Below are 18248 nucleotides of genomic sequence, written 5' to 3' on the forward strand. Positions count from 1 at the left end.
CTGACGATGGGGCCGGAGGGAGCGGAGGGGGAGACAAAACACCCACCTTTAGTCGGTCAGCGCTCCTTATGTCAGACCTTGTATGTCACTTTAGCAGACCTTGTGTTGAACTGTACTTTCCTGTGCTTTTTTTTGCAAACTGCTAATAAAGTATTCAATCAATATTCAATCAATCAAGCCCCTAGCAGGGAAATGTCGCACCTTGTATGAAGGGAATACATTCTGAATTTCCTGTCATGGGTCCAAATTGAGTCAGTTCAGCCTTGACATGTGACACCAACCAGGGCTGCCAACATTGGACTGTCAGAATCAAGGAGATTTTTTTTTTGGGGGGGGGGGGGGGGGGGGGCTCCCCAAGCGGGGGGTCTGGGGGTCCTCCCACCGAAACTTTTTAACAGCGTAGATGTAATGTCCTGTGTTTTGGTGAATTTTGTGAGTTTGATACTTTTATTAGGCTTGCTTTACTAGCATCGGAAAAGGATGGGTACATTTCATCCATTAAAACGCTAAAAGTAGGCCTACAGAAATTGATTTGATGACTGAAGCAATGTAAGACCCATCTTTAATAATAACCATTCGTTACTTAAAAGTTAATATCTCTGTATGATGGCATGCACTGACCACACCCCCCAAGCAGGGGGTATGGGGGTCCTCCCCCAGAAACTTTTTAACATAGTAGATGTAATTTCCTGTGTTCTGGTGAATTTTGGGAGTTTGATCCCAAATCCAGGAGAAATCCAGGAGAAATGACAAGCCAGGAGATTGTCAGGAGACGTGGTCGCAATCCAGGAGACTCCTGCAGGATCCAGGGGTGTTGGCAGCCCTGGACACCAACCGCAAATTAGACTCACCAAAAACACCTAGATAACAGACAGTCATAATTATGCAATTCCTGTTTTCTTCCATCTCAGGAATGGAACGATATTGCATACAAAGTTAAGAACACAACTGGGGTCTCCTGTTGCCTGGCCAACAACTATGATCCCTTCCTGCTGGTGGATGATGGGAGTGTAGGTCGCAGAGGAGTAGAGATGAACTTCAGGGCCATGCTAGAGGACTACATCTCTCACCAACGCATCAGGGGTAAGAGACGGTGGACATAGGCCTACATTATTTGTTACTGGAATTAAAATAATAATTAGTTTTGTTTGCCAGGACCAGTTGCAACAAAAAGTGACTTAAACATTGAAAGAAAAAAAAAACATTTTGTTGAACTGCTCGAAGAAACTAGTGCTGCAAATATCAATTATGTTCTTATTGACAGGTATATGGTTTAACCCCCAAAACATTATACAAAAGGTTTTTCAATGGATTGTGTTTTGTATTGGGCATGCTAAATAACAGGAAACCGGAAAAGTGTATGTTTTAAGATGTCAGTCCAAGATGGCTGCCGGGAGCGGTTATATATCTCAATTGAAAAAAATTATACACACATTTTTAAGGGGCCATGGCCAAAGGGCCGTGGACCCTTATTGCATCTCTACACTTTCATTATTCTTCTTCCGCCGTTTTTTGCAGTTCTGGCCTAAACCGTGTGGTCACTTTTTACGAAACTCAGCAATATAGTAGAGGGTCATGGAAAACGGTTCAGACACAAGCTTTTATGCAGAAGGAGCGAGTGCATTCTCCGGCAGCGGCAGCAGCCGCGGAACTGCCGCGGAACTGCCGGTGGAGGAGCGGCAGCTCCCGGCAGTGACTGCCGGCGGTGGAGCGGCAGCTGCCGGCGGAGCAGCGGAACTGCCGCGGAACTGCCGGTGGAGGAGCGGCAGTCGCGGAACTGCCGGTGGAGGAGCCGCAGTCAACTTCTTTTTTCCGCCGATAAAGTATAGTTTTGGACCATGACGGAGGCGCGCCGACTCAGTAGACCTTGAGGCCAAGGAGTCGCGCCCGAGCGCCTCGGGAAGCTGCCGCTGCCGCTGCCGGAAAATGCACTCGCTGTCCCTCCTTTTATGAGCCAATGTATATTGCTATAACAATTATTCATCTGCCCCTAGCACATACATGCAGACTCACATTTGTTTGTGAGTCTGCAGTAATGTAGAGGGTCATTCCAAATATCACTGGAACCAATCTTACTCCAATTGGCCAAACGGGGGCGCTATAGCAAACTTTAAACAGGCATAAGTCATGCCTCGTTTGGCCGACAGCCATGAAACTTGCTTACACATGTGCCTTGACTCATGTAGAACACAGCTATCCCTTTGACCAGTAAACTCTGCCCTTAGATTGTCCGCAGCTCCTTTTTCACCAGTTCAGGTCTGTTGGTCAAATGGCTTGATTGCAAATCTGCCTTGCAACCACAGGATCGCCGGTACAAGTCTCACCTCATGCAGACTTCATTTCAATTGCATTGCACACAACATGACTGTATCAATTGATGCATGTGCAATTGTTAAAGATAACATGAACCGTTTATTTGAGAGTAGTTATTTTCAATGTATGACGTACTTCATTGTGAAAATAGCCGATCTACAATCTCACAACTTTTTGGATAGCAACGCTTTGTGAACTTGTAGATCGGCTACTTTCACTAGTTTTGATACCGAGGAGACATCACATTTCTCTTTTGGTAAATGGTTTGTGAACAACTAACTTATTGGTGATACAGGGGCTCGGTTCATGGCAGAAGGCAAGAGTCTATGATCTTCAACAGACACGATCAGGCTGGATGAAGCCTTAGCTCAATCACTACTGTGATGATAGCCTGTGAGTCTGAAGGTTGAGGGTTCGATTCCTGTCTATGGCCATGGGTTGAGGTGTCTATGAGTAAGGTTCTTAACCCTGGACTGCTAGCCACCATCCCGCAGCTATTGAGAATGCTCATTTGTTAGTTGCATGGGCTGCTTTGTCTCAAGTTCAATCTATTCTGTTTCTATGTCTTATTGTGCTATTGTTCCATATCGCTTTTTGCCTATCATGCTATGGCCCGCTTATCGCTGATTGCAGCTTTAATTTCAATTGATTCTGTTGAAACTCACAACCACAACCATACATTGCTCTATACTGTATGTAGAGCAATTAGAAAAGGAGATCATTTCACAATGTTTTTTCTCACAGGAACCAGCATTGACATTCCTGTCCTCTGTATGCTCATTTCAGGAGAGGCAACCATGCTGGAGGTACAGTCCACTGCTTCTTAATGCAATAGTCACTCAATATAATTTGTGTTACAGTGATTGCATATAAGTTGACTTTCATGCGCCAGGAGCATTAATGGAATATTACTTTTATTATTCCTGATTATTTATCATTATAGCTACAGGCATTTAGCTAACACTTTTTTATCTCCTCCAGGCCAGTAGGCCTAGGAGGTGGAGATTGTGTGTGTGATGTGTAATCTAATCTCAGATCTTGCTGTACCAATCGGTCTAAAAGTTTGCATGCACACACCAAGGAAGAACACACCTTTTTCAAATGGGCCTCACGGTGGCGCTATAAGCCACTTTACGTTTTAACCTATAACCCTTGAACTGTATGTCATACAATCACACAAAACAATTATATTCCATTTAGCATTTTCTTCAAAACAAACTTTTTGCTACTACTCCTACAGTTTTGTCTGAAACTGAAACAAATTGCTTTATCTCTGGATATCACACAATGAGGGGCCTAAACAACATTTTCACCAATTTAGGTACAAATGGTCTCGTTAGCCATGTGACAATGCGGGGGACAACAGGGTTTTGATACTCCATACTGTTTGCCCGTTATTGTCTTCAAATATGCGTGGGCCTATAAAAGAAGAAAAAAGATTGCATGTTGCCTCTATAAAGGGTACCTCAAAAAGCACTTTACCATCTGCCCATAGGGAGCACCACAAAGTGAACAGTTTCACCATTTGTCAAATAAATCCTATTTCCCTGCAGCTTCCTTGTGTCCTGCACCCCACGACTCACACTAGGTGCCTACCCAGGGCTGGCGGAGATCTGTGCTCAGAGGGACACACTTTTCTAGTCTTAGTATAAAAATATATAATAAAGAAACACACCTGGGGCATAAACCTTGTGCGCACCATCATCTCTCAATATGTGCAAAATTGGTGAAGTGGCCCTTTAACGTTTACTAGCTATTCTACCCATTCTATAAAACTAACAACAGACAGATACACCAACAATAAAATACTAGAAAAGTGTGCTCCAACAGGCTGGGTTGCCGACACAGGCCTACCCTTTGTCAGTCTCCGAGTGCGGCTGTCAGAACACGAGGAAGCTGAGGGAGAAAAGTTTGTACGACAGACAGTGCAACTGTGTATGTTTGTGGTGCCCCCTATGGTAAGTGAAAGCATGTTTTGGAAACAGTGACATTTGTAGCATTTGGTTAGAGGCCCCTTGTGTGATTACAATTTGAGGCAGATTGGATCAGTTCATGATTTGTGGATATCTTTTTGAAAAACGGGCCCGCCCACAAACTTTGGATGTCAGTCAAAGGCCATGGTAATGGATTATACAAAATCTGATTAATAAATCATGATCACCTCACTCTAGAGATCATGTTGACCGATTTGGCCGATTGACTGTTGGACAATATGTTGTAGTAGAAGCAAAAAGTGTGAAAATATAGAAAATAAAGAAAATATACTATGACTGTACAGTCTGGCGGAGACAACAAGGGCCAGTACTTTTGTATCCAGACAGTAGATCATTTATAAAAGCAAGTATATAAAGAAATAACAGCCAGGCTGTGGTTAACCCCCGCCTCCTCCTCTGTATTTCTCTTTATCCCTCCTCCCCTACTATCTCCAAGTGGGTGGCTTTGTCTCTGAGGAACTCCATTCCCTGGCTGGTGCTGGCAGGTTCAGGAGGTGTGGCTGACCTCTTGAGTGACATCTTGGAGAAGCTATCATCTGACCCTGCTGTGCAGTCCTCCAATGAGGGAGATGGTCCTCCTGGTGTTGAGCTGAAGGATCGAGTGGCAGAACGGGTCAGGAGACACTTCCCTTCTGAAGCACAGAGAGACAAACTTGTTGAATGGGTAAGGGCACTGGGGTGGTGCAGAGTAATGAGGCTTGCAACACACCCTTGAGCCAGAACCTGTGTGCCTTGTTGACAATCTTTGTCTGTTTTTTTTGTTTATTTTGGGGACAAATGTATAATTCTACTTACAGTATACAGAGTCTGAGTCAGACAAAGTATTGGATGTCTTTTGTATGGTGTTTGAACTGTACAGTAAGTTAACATGTAAGCTTAGCTAGTTTCGCTTAAATCCTGGCTGTCAAGCAGCAGCTTCTCTCAAAAACAGGGTCAAACTGTCTTTATACCTGGCCATCCATGAATTTATCTGCCTCTGCCTAATTACAGTGGGGGAAAATAGTCAATTTCCCCCAAAACAGGCACGCTGTTCACTCAGTAGGCGGGAATGTACAGTATCATAGGTTTGAATCCGGCAGTACATTATATTTTCTCTCTCTCTCTCTCTCCAAACAGAGCAGAAAATCTCTCTCTCTCTCCAAACAGAGCAGAAAATCCATTACAGTTTATATTATTAAACTGAATGACAGTAGAATATCACAAAGTCTTACAAGTTCCTGTTTACAGTTGCGTAATTGCAGAATTTGCTATTTGCCCATCCTGTAACCCTTGACCCTGACCCTCAGGCTCTGAGCATCTACCAGAACAGGGACCTGATAACAGTCTATCATGGAGAGCAGGAGAGGCTTGATGACTTTGATAGAGTCATGCTCAAGACCCTCGTGCAAGGTATATAACAATAATCAATATTATGGTGTTGTGTAGTTATTATATAGTAACAAGCTCTTGTTAATACTTTTCATAGGTTATTTTCATTAACCACTTAAACTTTCACGTTCAGTTTTTCAGAAATAGTGATAGAATACGATCTATATAAGCTGAGTGAGTTTATAGATCGGCTATTTTTGTTACTGTTGCACAACAAAGTAGGACATTCATTTACAAACAAAACAAAAAAAGTCGAATTATCGAGATACAAGGTTTCTGCCCGACAACAAAAATATTACATTCCTCACTTCTGGGAGGTGAAAGAGTTGTGCGTTACACCACATTATGATGTTGATGTAACATGGTGTGTTTGTGTTTGTGTGTGTGTATTCAGTCAGTAAGCGTTGTGTATCACATGATGCCAGCCCTTACACTGAGGAGCTGAAGCGAGCACTCACCTGGAACAGTGTGGACTTTGCCAAGAGTGAGCTCTTCAATGGTGACATCAACTGGACGGTGAGAAACAACACATCACAATATATCTGAATGTTGAAGTCACAGAAATATAACCCTGCAGGTGTTCATGCATGTACTGTAAATACTAACCTAGTGATACAATAATATTGCCACTGTAGATTTGGAATTACTGTAAATAATCTGTCCCTGTTGTCCTCCACTCCGTCCAACAGGATCAAGACCTGGAGGACTGCATGACAGACGCACTGGTCACTGACAAGCCACAGTTTGTGCGTCTCTTCATTGAGAATGGCTTCAACATCGTGGACTACCTGACTTGTGGACGGCTGGAGAAACTGTACAGTACAGTGTCTGATGACACACTGGCCTACAAGCTGCTACAGCAGGGCCTGGAGGAGCGAGAGGGCACACAGGGTGAAGACATCAGCCTGTTTCAGGTGGGGTTTAAAAAAGAAAAAAAAGGGGGAGATCATTTACAATTCTGTCCCTATCGGAACGTACTGTAACTCGGACGGTGCTGAGTCGACTGAAGGTGACTTCGCAACGCTCTGCACGGTGACTTGCTCGCCTTAGCTCGTTCGGCGGTGCCTCTCATGGCTCAAGCCCCCTTCAATCAGCGCGTCTCCGTCGGTGTCCGACGACAAGCGCTCCTGCACCCTGCTCACCCTTTTTCTTTGTTGTGTCAACGATGACAATGACCTTTGGCAATTAAAGCAATTGTGTCAATCTGTTGCGGATCAAGGAGAGATAATTAAATGATAATTAAATGAGGGGCGGCCATAGCTGAGTGGTTAGTGAGCCTGCCTAGGGAGCCAGAGGCCCTGGTTGCCCCAGGTTCGATTCCAGGCCATCCCAGCATATGTGTCGATGAAATGAAATATGTCCCTGAGCAAGACTCTTAACCCCTAATTGCTCACAGGTTCTCATTGGAAACAAGACCGCAAGGACTTTCATTAACGACCTGTTAAAAGGAATTATCCTTACAGAAATGAAAATTTTAAATAAATGAGGAAAATAAGGAAAAGGGAGAAAAAAGAAAGAAAAATAAACGGGGGTACCACCTGTGTGTGTAGGCACCAGTTCACACGTACAATGCATAATGCCTCGTACACACCAAAAAAAGCTAAACATAAAAAAAAGCAGAAGTACAGTAGGAGTAGCTTTGAGGCAACAGCACTACCGACTGCGCCACCGTGCCCCCATATACACAAATTAACAAGTCAAATTGTAATAAATAAAAAAAATCATGTTGCAGTATTCCCTGGTTCTTGCGGTCTGTGACTGTCGCCTCTGGTCTCCCCGCTCAGCTGCTGCTGTCTCATGGCAGAGGTGACAGCGGGAGTACCGTTCCCTCCACGGCCGGAGCCGGTAGACAGATTGTTACGAAACCCTTTAGGGTTTGTAACACAATGATGGAAAACAGGTTGTTGAGCATTGGTAGTGCAAATAATGGAGGCCACACAATGGTTTGAGCAAAAGGTGCTGTGTGCTTTTACTCTTCAAGCAGTGTTATTTACAATATGTACATTTCAATACGCACAGGGCATAAGGTTTAACCAAAACAAAAGTAAGCCACTACCAGGGGACTCGGGTGTTGCCAAAATAACAAACAAAACAGCTAGGGAACAAAAGACAGCTTAAGCTAAATTGTAACTAGTACAAAACAAAAGACTGCCTACCTAACTACACTAACAATGACCAGTGTCAAAATACATAGGTGGCAAACACCCCTTACCTAGTGTGCTTAACAATGTTCTTCCTACGTGATGGCTATGTACAGAGGCCTCTGTCTTTCCTGTCCCAAGGCAGCAGCATACACATACTGTAGCAGGTTAACTGTAGAACACTTTCTGAGCTGCTAAGGTTAGCTCTGGGAATGTAGATGCATTCAGGTGAAATGTTGGTGAGAGAGTGAGCTGAGGTGGAACCCAGCCTTTTATAGGGAGCAGATGGTGGTGATTGGATGAAGGTGGGGCCAGGTAACCGTTTGATTGACAGCTGATGGGTTGGTGACTTCAGACCTGTAGTGAGTGACAGAGGGGAGAGATAGACAGGACAAAACCACAGTAGCAACCATAGTGGAACCGAACGTAACACAGATCGACAGACAGACTGTTTATTTCATGGTTTAGTGCTTCGCTATACTGGAGCGACATTATTCTATTTACACTGATTATTTAGTAAAAAGAAAAAGATGCACGCACGCACGCACGCACGCACGCACGCACGCACGCACGCACGCACGCACGCACGCACTGATATGTAGGAATAGGACTTGAATATGTCCAGTAACCGAGGGCATGACCAAAACATATGTGTCAGATCAGCAGAGGGTTGTCTGCATCAGTTGCACTCATCACTAATACTTGGAATGCACTCATCACTAATACCTGGAATACCTGGAATATCTTTCATTGTTTTGGAAAGTGTCCACATTTTTATACAGCTATGTATTGATAATAAAAAGAAAATGTACTTAGTAATTTGGACTTTTGAATACTTAAGTATTTCTAAAAGCATAGGCGCTCACTTGCATCTCCATTAACAAACATTCACATGGGAGTTTGAAACCCTTGCACTGTTATTGGCTGGAAGCTCTCAAAAGGTAACGTCCAACGAAGTACTCGATCCCAGTACTTGAGTAAGAGTACAGATACTCCTTGGTCAAATTTACTCCTCTATAAGTAAAAGTAGCTCAGTCAAAATGTTACTCAAGCAAGAGTAAAAAAGTCATTGCTTTTAAATATACTTAAGTATTCCAAAGTACATGCTTTGAAAAATACAAAGTACAAGTAAAAGTAAAAGTAGAAGTACATTTCTTAATTTTTTTATCAATGAATTGCTGTAATGTTTTCACAATAAATGTATAGGACCTTGTAACTCTAGTTTCAGAGAAGTACTGTAACTCTCTGAAACCACCTGCACTGCATGCACTGATGTGCTTGTTTGTAAAAACCACTACATTATACAAAGTTTGCAGAAACACCTATTAAAAAAAATAGAAATAACTGAGGAACCAGAACTAAATACTTTTACTCCTATACACCCATACAAGATGTAACAAAGAGGAGAGCGGAGGGGGAAGCCAGAAACACGGCTAGTGTGAGAGCAGACGTGTGGCCAATTGCATTTTAGGGAAGAAAAAAGAATCAGCCAACCTAAAGGCCAAACCGCAGCAATGCAAGTCACAACTCCTTGCTACAAAACCCTTTTAAGGTCAACGCACCAATGCAGCTCCTTGCAACTGCCATTGGGGATAATGGTTGCAAGTAGTTGCAAGTAGTTCCATGTTGCAAGGTGTTGCATGGCGAATCATTGGTGTGGATGTGGAGTGGGCTTAAAAGTGCTCAGTACTTTACAGCCCTCTTAGAAATGTACTTGAGTAAAAGTATAATATTTGTCTTGGAAATGTACTCAAGTAAGAGTAATAAGTATTTAAAAAATCTAATACTCAAGTAAAGTAAAGATCCTCAGAATCTGTACTCAAGTACAGTTCTCAAGTACATTTACTCCGTTACTGTCCACCACTGACGTCCAAATATATCCCTGTCTACCAAAACAACAGTAATATGCATTTAATATAAAACCTTTATTTAACCAGTACATTGAGACAAAGTCTCTTTTACAAGATGCAAGATGCTGTATGGTAATATTGTGGTTGGTGGGGGAGGGGTTTTGGAATGTAATATAATCTTGATAATGCTATTGACAATAGAATATTATATGAATAATTTTCTGCACCAACAACAATGCAGTAGAATTTTGACAAAGCTATGCGGTTGATTTGATGTGATAGGTTCGTCTCATTTACTCTTCCCTGTCTCTCCAGGTGTCACGTGTCTTAGAGATGTTAATGGGAGATGTGTTAATGGGTGATGAGTACAAACCATTCTACTCTGCTCTAAGTGTAAGCTTCAGAATACTACTACTAATGTTGTCTTTCGTCAATGTGTTAAACATGAACCATAGCGTCCCGTTTCTGGAGTAAACATTCAACGAAAATCACAGATCTACAGATCTAGCTCACTACGCGCTATTGTGATGCGTTGTGGATTTGTAGACTCTCAGTTAAGATGTTCACTGTAGCGGGAATACATTTGTACAGACCCCAGGGGAACGAAGCGGGGCTCTCAACTCACTTCTTTATGCTCCAAAGGTTATTTATTTATAACAAACAGGTAGTATAGTATATGGTTTAAGTGTTGCAATGTTTTAGGTTTGTTTTATCAAATTAGATAACTGATTTCTTCAGTTTAACACACGTGAATGACACTTAAGGATGATAACATAGTAAATAGCATATCTCTGCTGTCCGGCAGCAACCAGCTAACTCCAAAATGTTCATTTCATTGATCAGAACAGCTGAATGGACCTCCAAGCTCACAATGAAGTTTGAGGTCAAAAGGGGGTGGAGCCTTGAGTCAGCTAAACCAGCTAACTCTACCCCCCTTTGGTGAACTTAGCTGGTTTAGCAGAAAGTTTGATGACCCAATGGAGTTAGCTGGTTTTGTCAGAAGCGCTTTTTAATACTTTTCATTGGTTCAATATTTGTTTAATCAACACACAGACGTAAAGGGTGTTCAATGGCCCTGATTTATGGCAAAAGCGGGAAAATGGAGTTAGCTGGTTCCTGCCGGACAGCAACGATATTTTCCATTTACAAATCAAATTCCTTAAGAATGTATGTGAATATAAACCTAATTTATTTGTTCAAAACATTCCCGGATTGGACGTTTAATGCCCATCTCTCATTTCTTCTTCATAGTTCTGTTCCTTCTCTCCTTCTCAGCAAGCTTGTGAGCACCCCCATTTTGCCTGGCCTTCTCTCTTTATCTGGGCTGTCCTACAGAACCGCAGTGAGATGGCTGTCTTCTTCTGGGAGAAGGTAAAACCCCTGATGCTCAGAGAAGGCTGAAAGATTTGTATAATGTAAGTAGGTAACGTATACTTCTGTTAGAAGTCTGTAATCAGCCCTCTCTCCCGCTGTCCCTCTGTCCATCTCCAAGGCGAAGGAGTCAGTGCTGAGTGCTCTGAGTGCTTGTAAGATGCTTAGGGAGATGTCAAAGATGGATTGTGAGACAGGGATCAAACTTTCTATGAAAGAGCTGGCACAGAAGTTCGAGAAGCTGGCACATGGTGAGACCTTGAATAAATCATTCAAACTGAAGTTTTCAATTTGTGGTTCCTGAACTGATATCCAATGTCTATAAGCTCAGAAGCCAGAAATCTGATGTCACACAATTTCACTGGCTATCTGCTCTCTCAGATCCTTACCCTGACCTTAATGACACTGAACCCATTTCTACCCTATTACTTAAACACAACCATTCAAACCTTTTATCTAACGTTAGGTCAACTCCCCTTTGCTCTAGCGGTTTGTGCAATGCATTGTGGGTATGGTACTGCCATCATCAAGTGCATAGCTCATGTAAACCATAAAAGTCACACCCAGTGTGAATTAAGAAGCGCCTTTGATGAGTAACGGTACTACTCTATTTGAGTGTGTGCTGGTATTCAGGTGATATAGTGTTGACAGCATTTTATGACTTATGACAAGTATTATAATACTTCATAATTGCTGGGTAATGGCAGACTTTTTGGTAACACTTCCTATGCATCCTATGTTAATTCTCAGCAGTAATATATTACAATCATTGCATAATCCTTTATAATTACTGTTAAAATGCATTATAATAACTCACACAATTATAAGTCACTGTAAGTGGTCATTTGTTGCTTTAAGACAAATATTAAATCTATGCAAGAGCAATTGTTAATGGTTCATACGAGATAAAAGTTGTAGTACTGGTAAGGCATTCATGCTTTCTTATTGTAGATAAGAACAGTGCGATTCACAGCAAAATTGGAATCAGTATCTGAACTTTGACCCCATACATGCATGTTCCTCCTTAGCAGAACACGCCAAGCTGGGAATGTGGTTAAAGTTAAACACTTTGACCACACTCATTTTAAATGTAATAATTTTCCCTCAATTCTAATTAATTTGTATAGAAACTAGAAACTAAAACTGTATAGAAACCACTGAATGCTGTTTTGAGCCATTAAGATAATTAATAATGATCATTTTACAGTGTTGTGTGCTTAGAGTTACATAGAGTTAATGCTGTTTTTTCTCTTTACTTAAAGCACCCTTTGACCATTTATAGTGAATTATAATGACACTAGAATGCATTATAACAGTGATTATAATACATTATAAATTATTATAATGTATTACAGCTATGACAATTCTAATGAACAAAATGTTGGTGAGTTTCCAGCAATTATGAAGTATTATAACTTGATCTTAGAGTTATTATAACATGCTTTATAATGTGTTGCACTATGAGTATGTATGAGTGCTTATAACTATAATTAAACTGTGTTCTAAGCAGATTATATTGCATTATAATCATGTTAAGCAAATTTCTTATTTCTTATCCCTTATTTATTTAAATGTTTTAAGCTTTCTGTAAAAATGCTTTTCCTGTGTGGTGCTGAATTCTCTCTTCAGATATGTTCAGTTCATGTTACCAGAGCGATGAGAAGTACTCCTTCAGTCTGCTCACCTGCGAGTCTCCAATATGGGGCACGACCTGCCTCCAGATGGGCATGGCTGCTGATGCGCGCCTCTTCTTCAGCCATGATGGAGTACAGGTTCGCCCATCTTTGTCTGCTTGGCTCAGCTGGCATCTTGAAACAATCTGAGTAATGTTATTATAGGTTTAAAGGCATAGGGCTCTATTTTCGGCCGAAGTTCCTATGCCCACTATTTGGGGATTTAGCATGGCACAAGGGGCGTTCCCGTGCAAAAGTTGCTATCTTTGGACAACAGCCTTATCCCTAAAACACCTGCACTACCCGTTACATTATGAATATGTGTGGTTTGGGCGTTACAATAATAAAACCAATCACTGTGCCAGATGCCATTGCCTTTAAGAGAAGACTGCGCAAGCCATTATCCCCAATGCAATCTTACGCTCTCTCCTTCTCTGCCCATGGAAGAGCGGCGTTGCCTTGGAATAAAATTATATTAGATACACAGAATTATCACTCACACATTGCTGGTTATGTAGAACTTTAAATTACAGCAATCTGCTTGTGTTCTGGAATAATTAAAGGAAATTTAAGGTCTGGTATGGTTATAGCAAACGCAGATTAAACAACATTGTATTAGTCTTTGATAAGCTTAACTGGCAACAGCTGATACAAACACAATTTATTGACACAAGGAATCTACAGTCACACTTTTGTGCATTACAGTAAAATTGTAATGACAATCACATTCACAATCGCTTAATTCCGAAGTGAACTCTGCAGCCGCACTGGGGCGCCGATAACGTTGGACACCATACACCCAACGTTTGCTTCATAGGCTCTAGCCTTTGATTGTCTTTCAATTAAACCATATTTGATAGACATACAGTACATGTAAGTATCACCTACATGTTACTGATTATAGAGAATGTTTTATTATTGTAATCAGTTCATTATTTCCTGCGCTGGATGAATAAAACTGAAGTGTGTAATTTGGAGTGCATTGCATCGCACACAGCACAAATTGTATTATTTGAATAGACTATCATCTTATATAAACACAATTGACACAAGGAATTGACACTCTCGCTTCTGCTGATTATAGGAAAATTTGAATCACAGAGATTCGTTGAGAATTATGAATGTTGTGCCGTAGTGCGCCTGGCCGGCCCGACTCTCGAAATGTCCATTGCCGGCACGCTCTACCAAACGAATCTGGCATAGCGGGTGGTTTTAGAATCTGCTATGCTTCCATAAACGTGTGTGGGCAATTTTACGGAAAGCGCAACAACCTCCAGGCGTAATGAATAGCGGGTATAGTGGCCGTATGATACCGTTTAGAGACAGTGCCAGCTCCCTTGTGTGTAATTCACGGGTAGCGGGTAGTGCAAACGGGTAAGGCACCCGCAAAAATAGGGCCCTAATAGTGTGTAACATTGTCCTATGTACATAACAAAACAACATAGGCCTATATATTTTTTTATTAAATGTTATATTATATTTTATATTATATATTTTTATCTTATGTAAATCAAATGATTAATCCAGCGTAGCGATAGTTCAGGTAGGCACGGAAGGCAGGAGTTGTACATTGCTAGCTCACTCTCCCCAGACCCCCCATTCATTCGCTAACAAGTTAATTAATTCATACACCCACAAGTCAGTCTGTCTCTCCATTCGCTACAAGCTAACTCACACACGCCCTCATTCCCACAGTGCAACTCAGGCGGCCCTATTAACCAGTCCAATATTCACTGTTCATTCTAAGTGCTTAGCTGTCACAGCTTGTCGTACAGCTGTCTCCGTTCAAATTCCCTCCACCTCCCCGGCCTCCTCCCTGTGGCATTTAGTTCTTATGTGTTCTTATATGGTGATTCTGTGATGGTACTGCGATTCTATGTTATGTTCATGTAATATCTGTGTCATATGCTCTGCTCCGGGGGGTTTATGATCTCAGATTCTCTGTCATGCTTGTGCATGCAGGTAATCTGTAGTATCACAGGAGCAGATTCACACCGCCAAACTGAATACAATATCATTGCAATAATTGGTAAATGGTTAATCCTGAGCTGAAGTATCTAACTGAAATTACATAATCAAATTGCATACACTATGTGTGACATTAACACACATAAATGGCTAAAACAGACCACTCTGCTTCTCAGTTCAAGCTGTCTCAGATTTGGTGGGGACACATGGATACAAAGGACACAAAAGTGTGGAAAGTCCTTCTCAACCTTTTCTGCCCCGTGCTGCTCTGCTGCACCAAGATCATCTCCTTCAGGTTAACGCCAGGCCCTTCATGTTTAACACAATAATATGCTTGTAAATTATACATGAATTTCAAAATGTGTTTGCAGACTATAAGTTGAGCAGGTTTATCATGATGCTCCACCTTGCAGAAATCCACAATCCAGATGGCTTCAGTTCTGGAGTGCTCCTGTCACTACCTTTTGGGGCAACGTGCTGATGTACTTCCTCTTCCTCCTCTTGTTTGCCTACGTGCTGCTGGTGGACTTTAAGCCAGCACCCCCTAGAGGCCCGTCCATCACTGAATATTTGCTGTACTTCTGGGTGTTCACCTTCATATGTGAGGAGATCCGACAGGTGGGTGGAGGGAGGTTACCGCTTTCTTACATTGCATGTCTTGTGTTAGCACACATTGCCCACTCATCCAATAAATGCCTGTAAGTGCAACATTGCAATGAGGTTTGAATTCTGTGTCATTAACATAACAGAGAGCCAAAATGAATATAGGAACAAAACCTTCCTGTGTTATTTGTAAAATATTCAGGATCTGAGTTATTTTTATTGCCACATTTGTATGTTTGCACACACAACAAATTATTTACATATCTTTACAGTATAATTCATATTGTGTGTGCGTGCGTGCGTGCGTGTGTGTGCGTGCGTGCAGGATTAGCTCTGGTCCATAGAGAACTCCTTCTAACGCTATGGACCAGAGTTAGTGCGTGATGATTAGACGGTTTCCTCCTTGGACTCTTTTGGAGTCCAATAGGCTATACAGTACATACATGATTGTTTGTTTATGATGTTGAATGAATTTCCCACGTAATGCGTCCATAAACTAAAAATATGTCTTTGTGATTTCTCAAACACGTGAGCTCGATTTATACTTCGATGTACAGCTGAGTTTAATACATATAGCCTACTGGCGTGCAAACATTATTTGTGCGGCATTTCAGCACCATGGAGAGCGCTCATTTTCTGATCAGTGAACCCTCGGAAAAATTAGATTTTTGTTTTCGGATCAATGAACCCTCGGAAGAACGGGCTGTCAGAACTATGGATCGTCGGTCTAATGGTACATTTTTCGGACCTTGGGCCTTGTGGACAATCGGACTAATGGCATGGCACCCTGCATCTAATGCTCGTTGTTTTTCTTTTGAGTTTGATGACTCAATCTTGCGTGCTTGGTGTTTGCACTGTCACTCCAACACTTATTTTTTACGATGTGTTGACATCTTTTCTTGTTACATTATCAACCACCTTATATATTCTCCCCCATTGCATTCTCTGTTACCTTCATTAACAATATGGCATGAACGTCACGCGGAGTCTGGCACGAACTTCACATGAAGACCTGCATATCACTAAAGGAGTCGGATAGACCTACCAGAGAAGCCTAACCAATGCCTCCTCCTCAGGCCTCTTTTTTAATCCTGTGCCTCCTCCTCATCCTCACCAGGCCCTTTTTAGATTTTTTGATTCTCGGGATCCGTAGTCTCCTCCCAATTGGTTTGATGGCTTATAATGATGACGATGACAAAAAAACAACTTAGTCCAGTCCTAGTATTATTTAAATGTAATAAAGAGTAAGTGTAAATAAGCTAGAAACTATATACATGTGAGATTGTATAGATATATACTGATAGAATGGAATAAATATGGATACCGGTATAGCAAAATGCTGTACAAACACTGTTCTAACAACGGATTGTTGCTATTCACAAATCTATTCAGTTTGATTGATGTGTTTAATTACTTTCAGGCATTCTTCTTCAAGGGCATGACTTTGCACCAGAGGATGAGGCTGTACATGCAGGATATGTGGAACAAGTGTGACCTCACTGCCATCATTCTGTTCATTATTGGTCTTTTCTGCAGGTTGGTACAAAGACATTTTTCATCATTGGTTACTCGTATGAGCAATGCCAAAACCGTGATAATAACATTTAAAACATTTGTATTAATTAATGTGATACGATGATGCGACACAAGACTCCTCTTCCCATACAACATCAGGGTCCAGAGCTCTGTAGGGTTGCTAGCTCCGCTGGCATGCGACAGTGTGTCCACATAGATGGCGCACCCCCTTTCCATCCTCGCTTTTCCCCCCTCCCAGGGGCCGGCTGCCTCAATGTCAGTGAGCTCAGTTCCGGGTGCCTGACACAGTGCCCAGCTAGCCTCATCCTTCCCTCCCTGATATTGTCCGTGACCCGCCAGAGGCCCCGTAGCATTCATGTGTACAGTAGATGCCATCCAGGGCCTTGTCCTGCTGTACTGTGAGCGCCCATATCTCTGTCCCATAGAGCAGTACTGATTGTACTCTAGACATGAACAGCCGTCTCTTCATGTCATCTCCCATCTCAGATTTTACACACTGTCTTAATCCTGTACAAGGCATTCCAGGCATTTAATTAATTCAATTAGATTAAATGTGTTTTATTCTGCTTCAGGATGTTTGAGTGGTCCTATGAGTTTGGACGATGTGTCTTGTGTATCGACTACATGGTCTTCACACTCCGCCTCTTTCACATCTTCGCCATTCACAGAGAGATGGGACCAAAACTAATCATTGTTTGGAAGATGGTAAGATAATACACAGATAATAATGTTCTTTTATCATGCTTTAAGAGTTGCATTGGTTATATTATATAATGAACCCAAAATATCTATTTCTCACTGTTCAGATGAAAGATGTCTCCTTCTTCCTCTTCTTCCTGGTGGTGTGGCTGATGGCATATGGAGTAGCCAATCAGGCACTGCTCTATTCCTATGATCCCAACCCAAATCGTATCATCCGTCGAGTGTTCTACAGACCTTACCTGTACATCTTTGGACATTTTCCTGTTGAGGAAATAGATGGTGTGTGTGTGTGTGTGTGTGTGTGTGTGTGTGTGTGTGTGTGTGTGTGTGTGTGTGTGTGTGTGTGTGTGTGTGTTTGTGTGTGTTTTGTGTGTGTGTGTGTGTGTGTGTGTGTGTGTGTGTGTGTGTGTGTGTGTGTGTGTGTGTGTGTGTGGGTGTGTGACAGAGAGAGAGAGAGAGAGAGATTAGGGGCAAAGCACTTCAGGTGCATAGGCACTAGACTAGAGAGTAGCACGGGTCCGCCCGGAACCGAAAACCCAATATATTGACTTTTATTTATTTATTAAAGTTGCCGGGGGTCTCGGGGTAAGTGCATCTGAAATTGATAGACCCATGAGGAGGACCCAATTAGCTTTTAAGTGGTGCCAGCTGCTTCTTTAAGTGACTTTGTGTGTTTGTATGTATGTATGTCTGTTTGAGTATGGCATACGATTGCAACACAAGGCTGCA

General features: G+C 42.0%; 1 protein-coding gene across 1 annotated transcript in view; it reads left to right on the plus strand.

Moving 5' to 3' along the window:
- The window catches only part of LOC308094241 (transient receptor potential cation channel subfamily M member 5-like), a gene marked incomplete at its 5' end in the record, with an annotated part of 35595 nt that overhangs the window by 11720 nt on the left and 5627 nt on the right, over positions 1-18248 (plus strand). Inside the window, 15 exons of the mRNA XM_080440769.1 lie at positions 912-1083; positions 3058-3119; positions 4744-4971; positions 5594-5696; positions 6070-6191; positions 6365-6589; positions 9982-10059; positions 10942-11037; positions 11159-11288; positions 12667-12809; positions 14855-14973; positions 15092-15296; positions 16702-16817; positions 17390-17522; positions 17624-17798. Of these exons, the coding sequence (XP_080296895.1) occupies positions 912-1083; positions 3058-3119; positions 4744-4971; positions 5594-5696; positions 6070-6191; positions 6365-6589; positions 9982-10059; positions 10942-11037; positions 11159-11288; positions 12667-12809; positions 14855-14973; positions 15092-15296; positions 16702-16817; positions 17390-17522; positions 17624-17798 (2107 nt within the window). The remainder of the gene's footprint in view (positions 1-911; positions 1084-3057; positions 3120-4743; positions 4972-5593; positions 5697-6069; positions 6192-6364; positions 6590-9981; positions 10060-10941; positions 11038-11158; positions 11289-12666; positions 12810-14854; positions 14974-15091; positions 15297-16701; positions 16818-17389; positions 17523-17623; positions 17799-18248) is intronic.

This window comes from Gymnoscopelus braueri (assembly GCF_963280865.1).
Source record: "Gymnoscopelus braueri genome assembly, chromosome: 2".
Classification (NCBI taxonomy): domain Eukaryota; kingdom Metazoa; phylum Chordata; class Actinopteri; order Myctophiformes; family Myctophidae; genus Gymnoscopelus; species Gymnoscopelus braueri.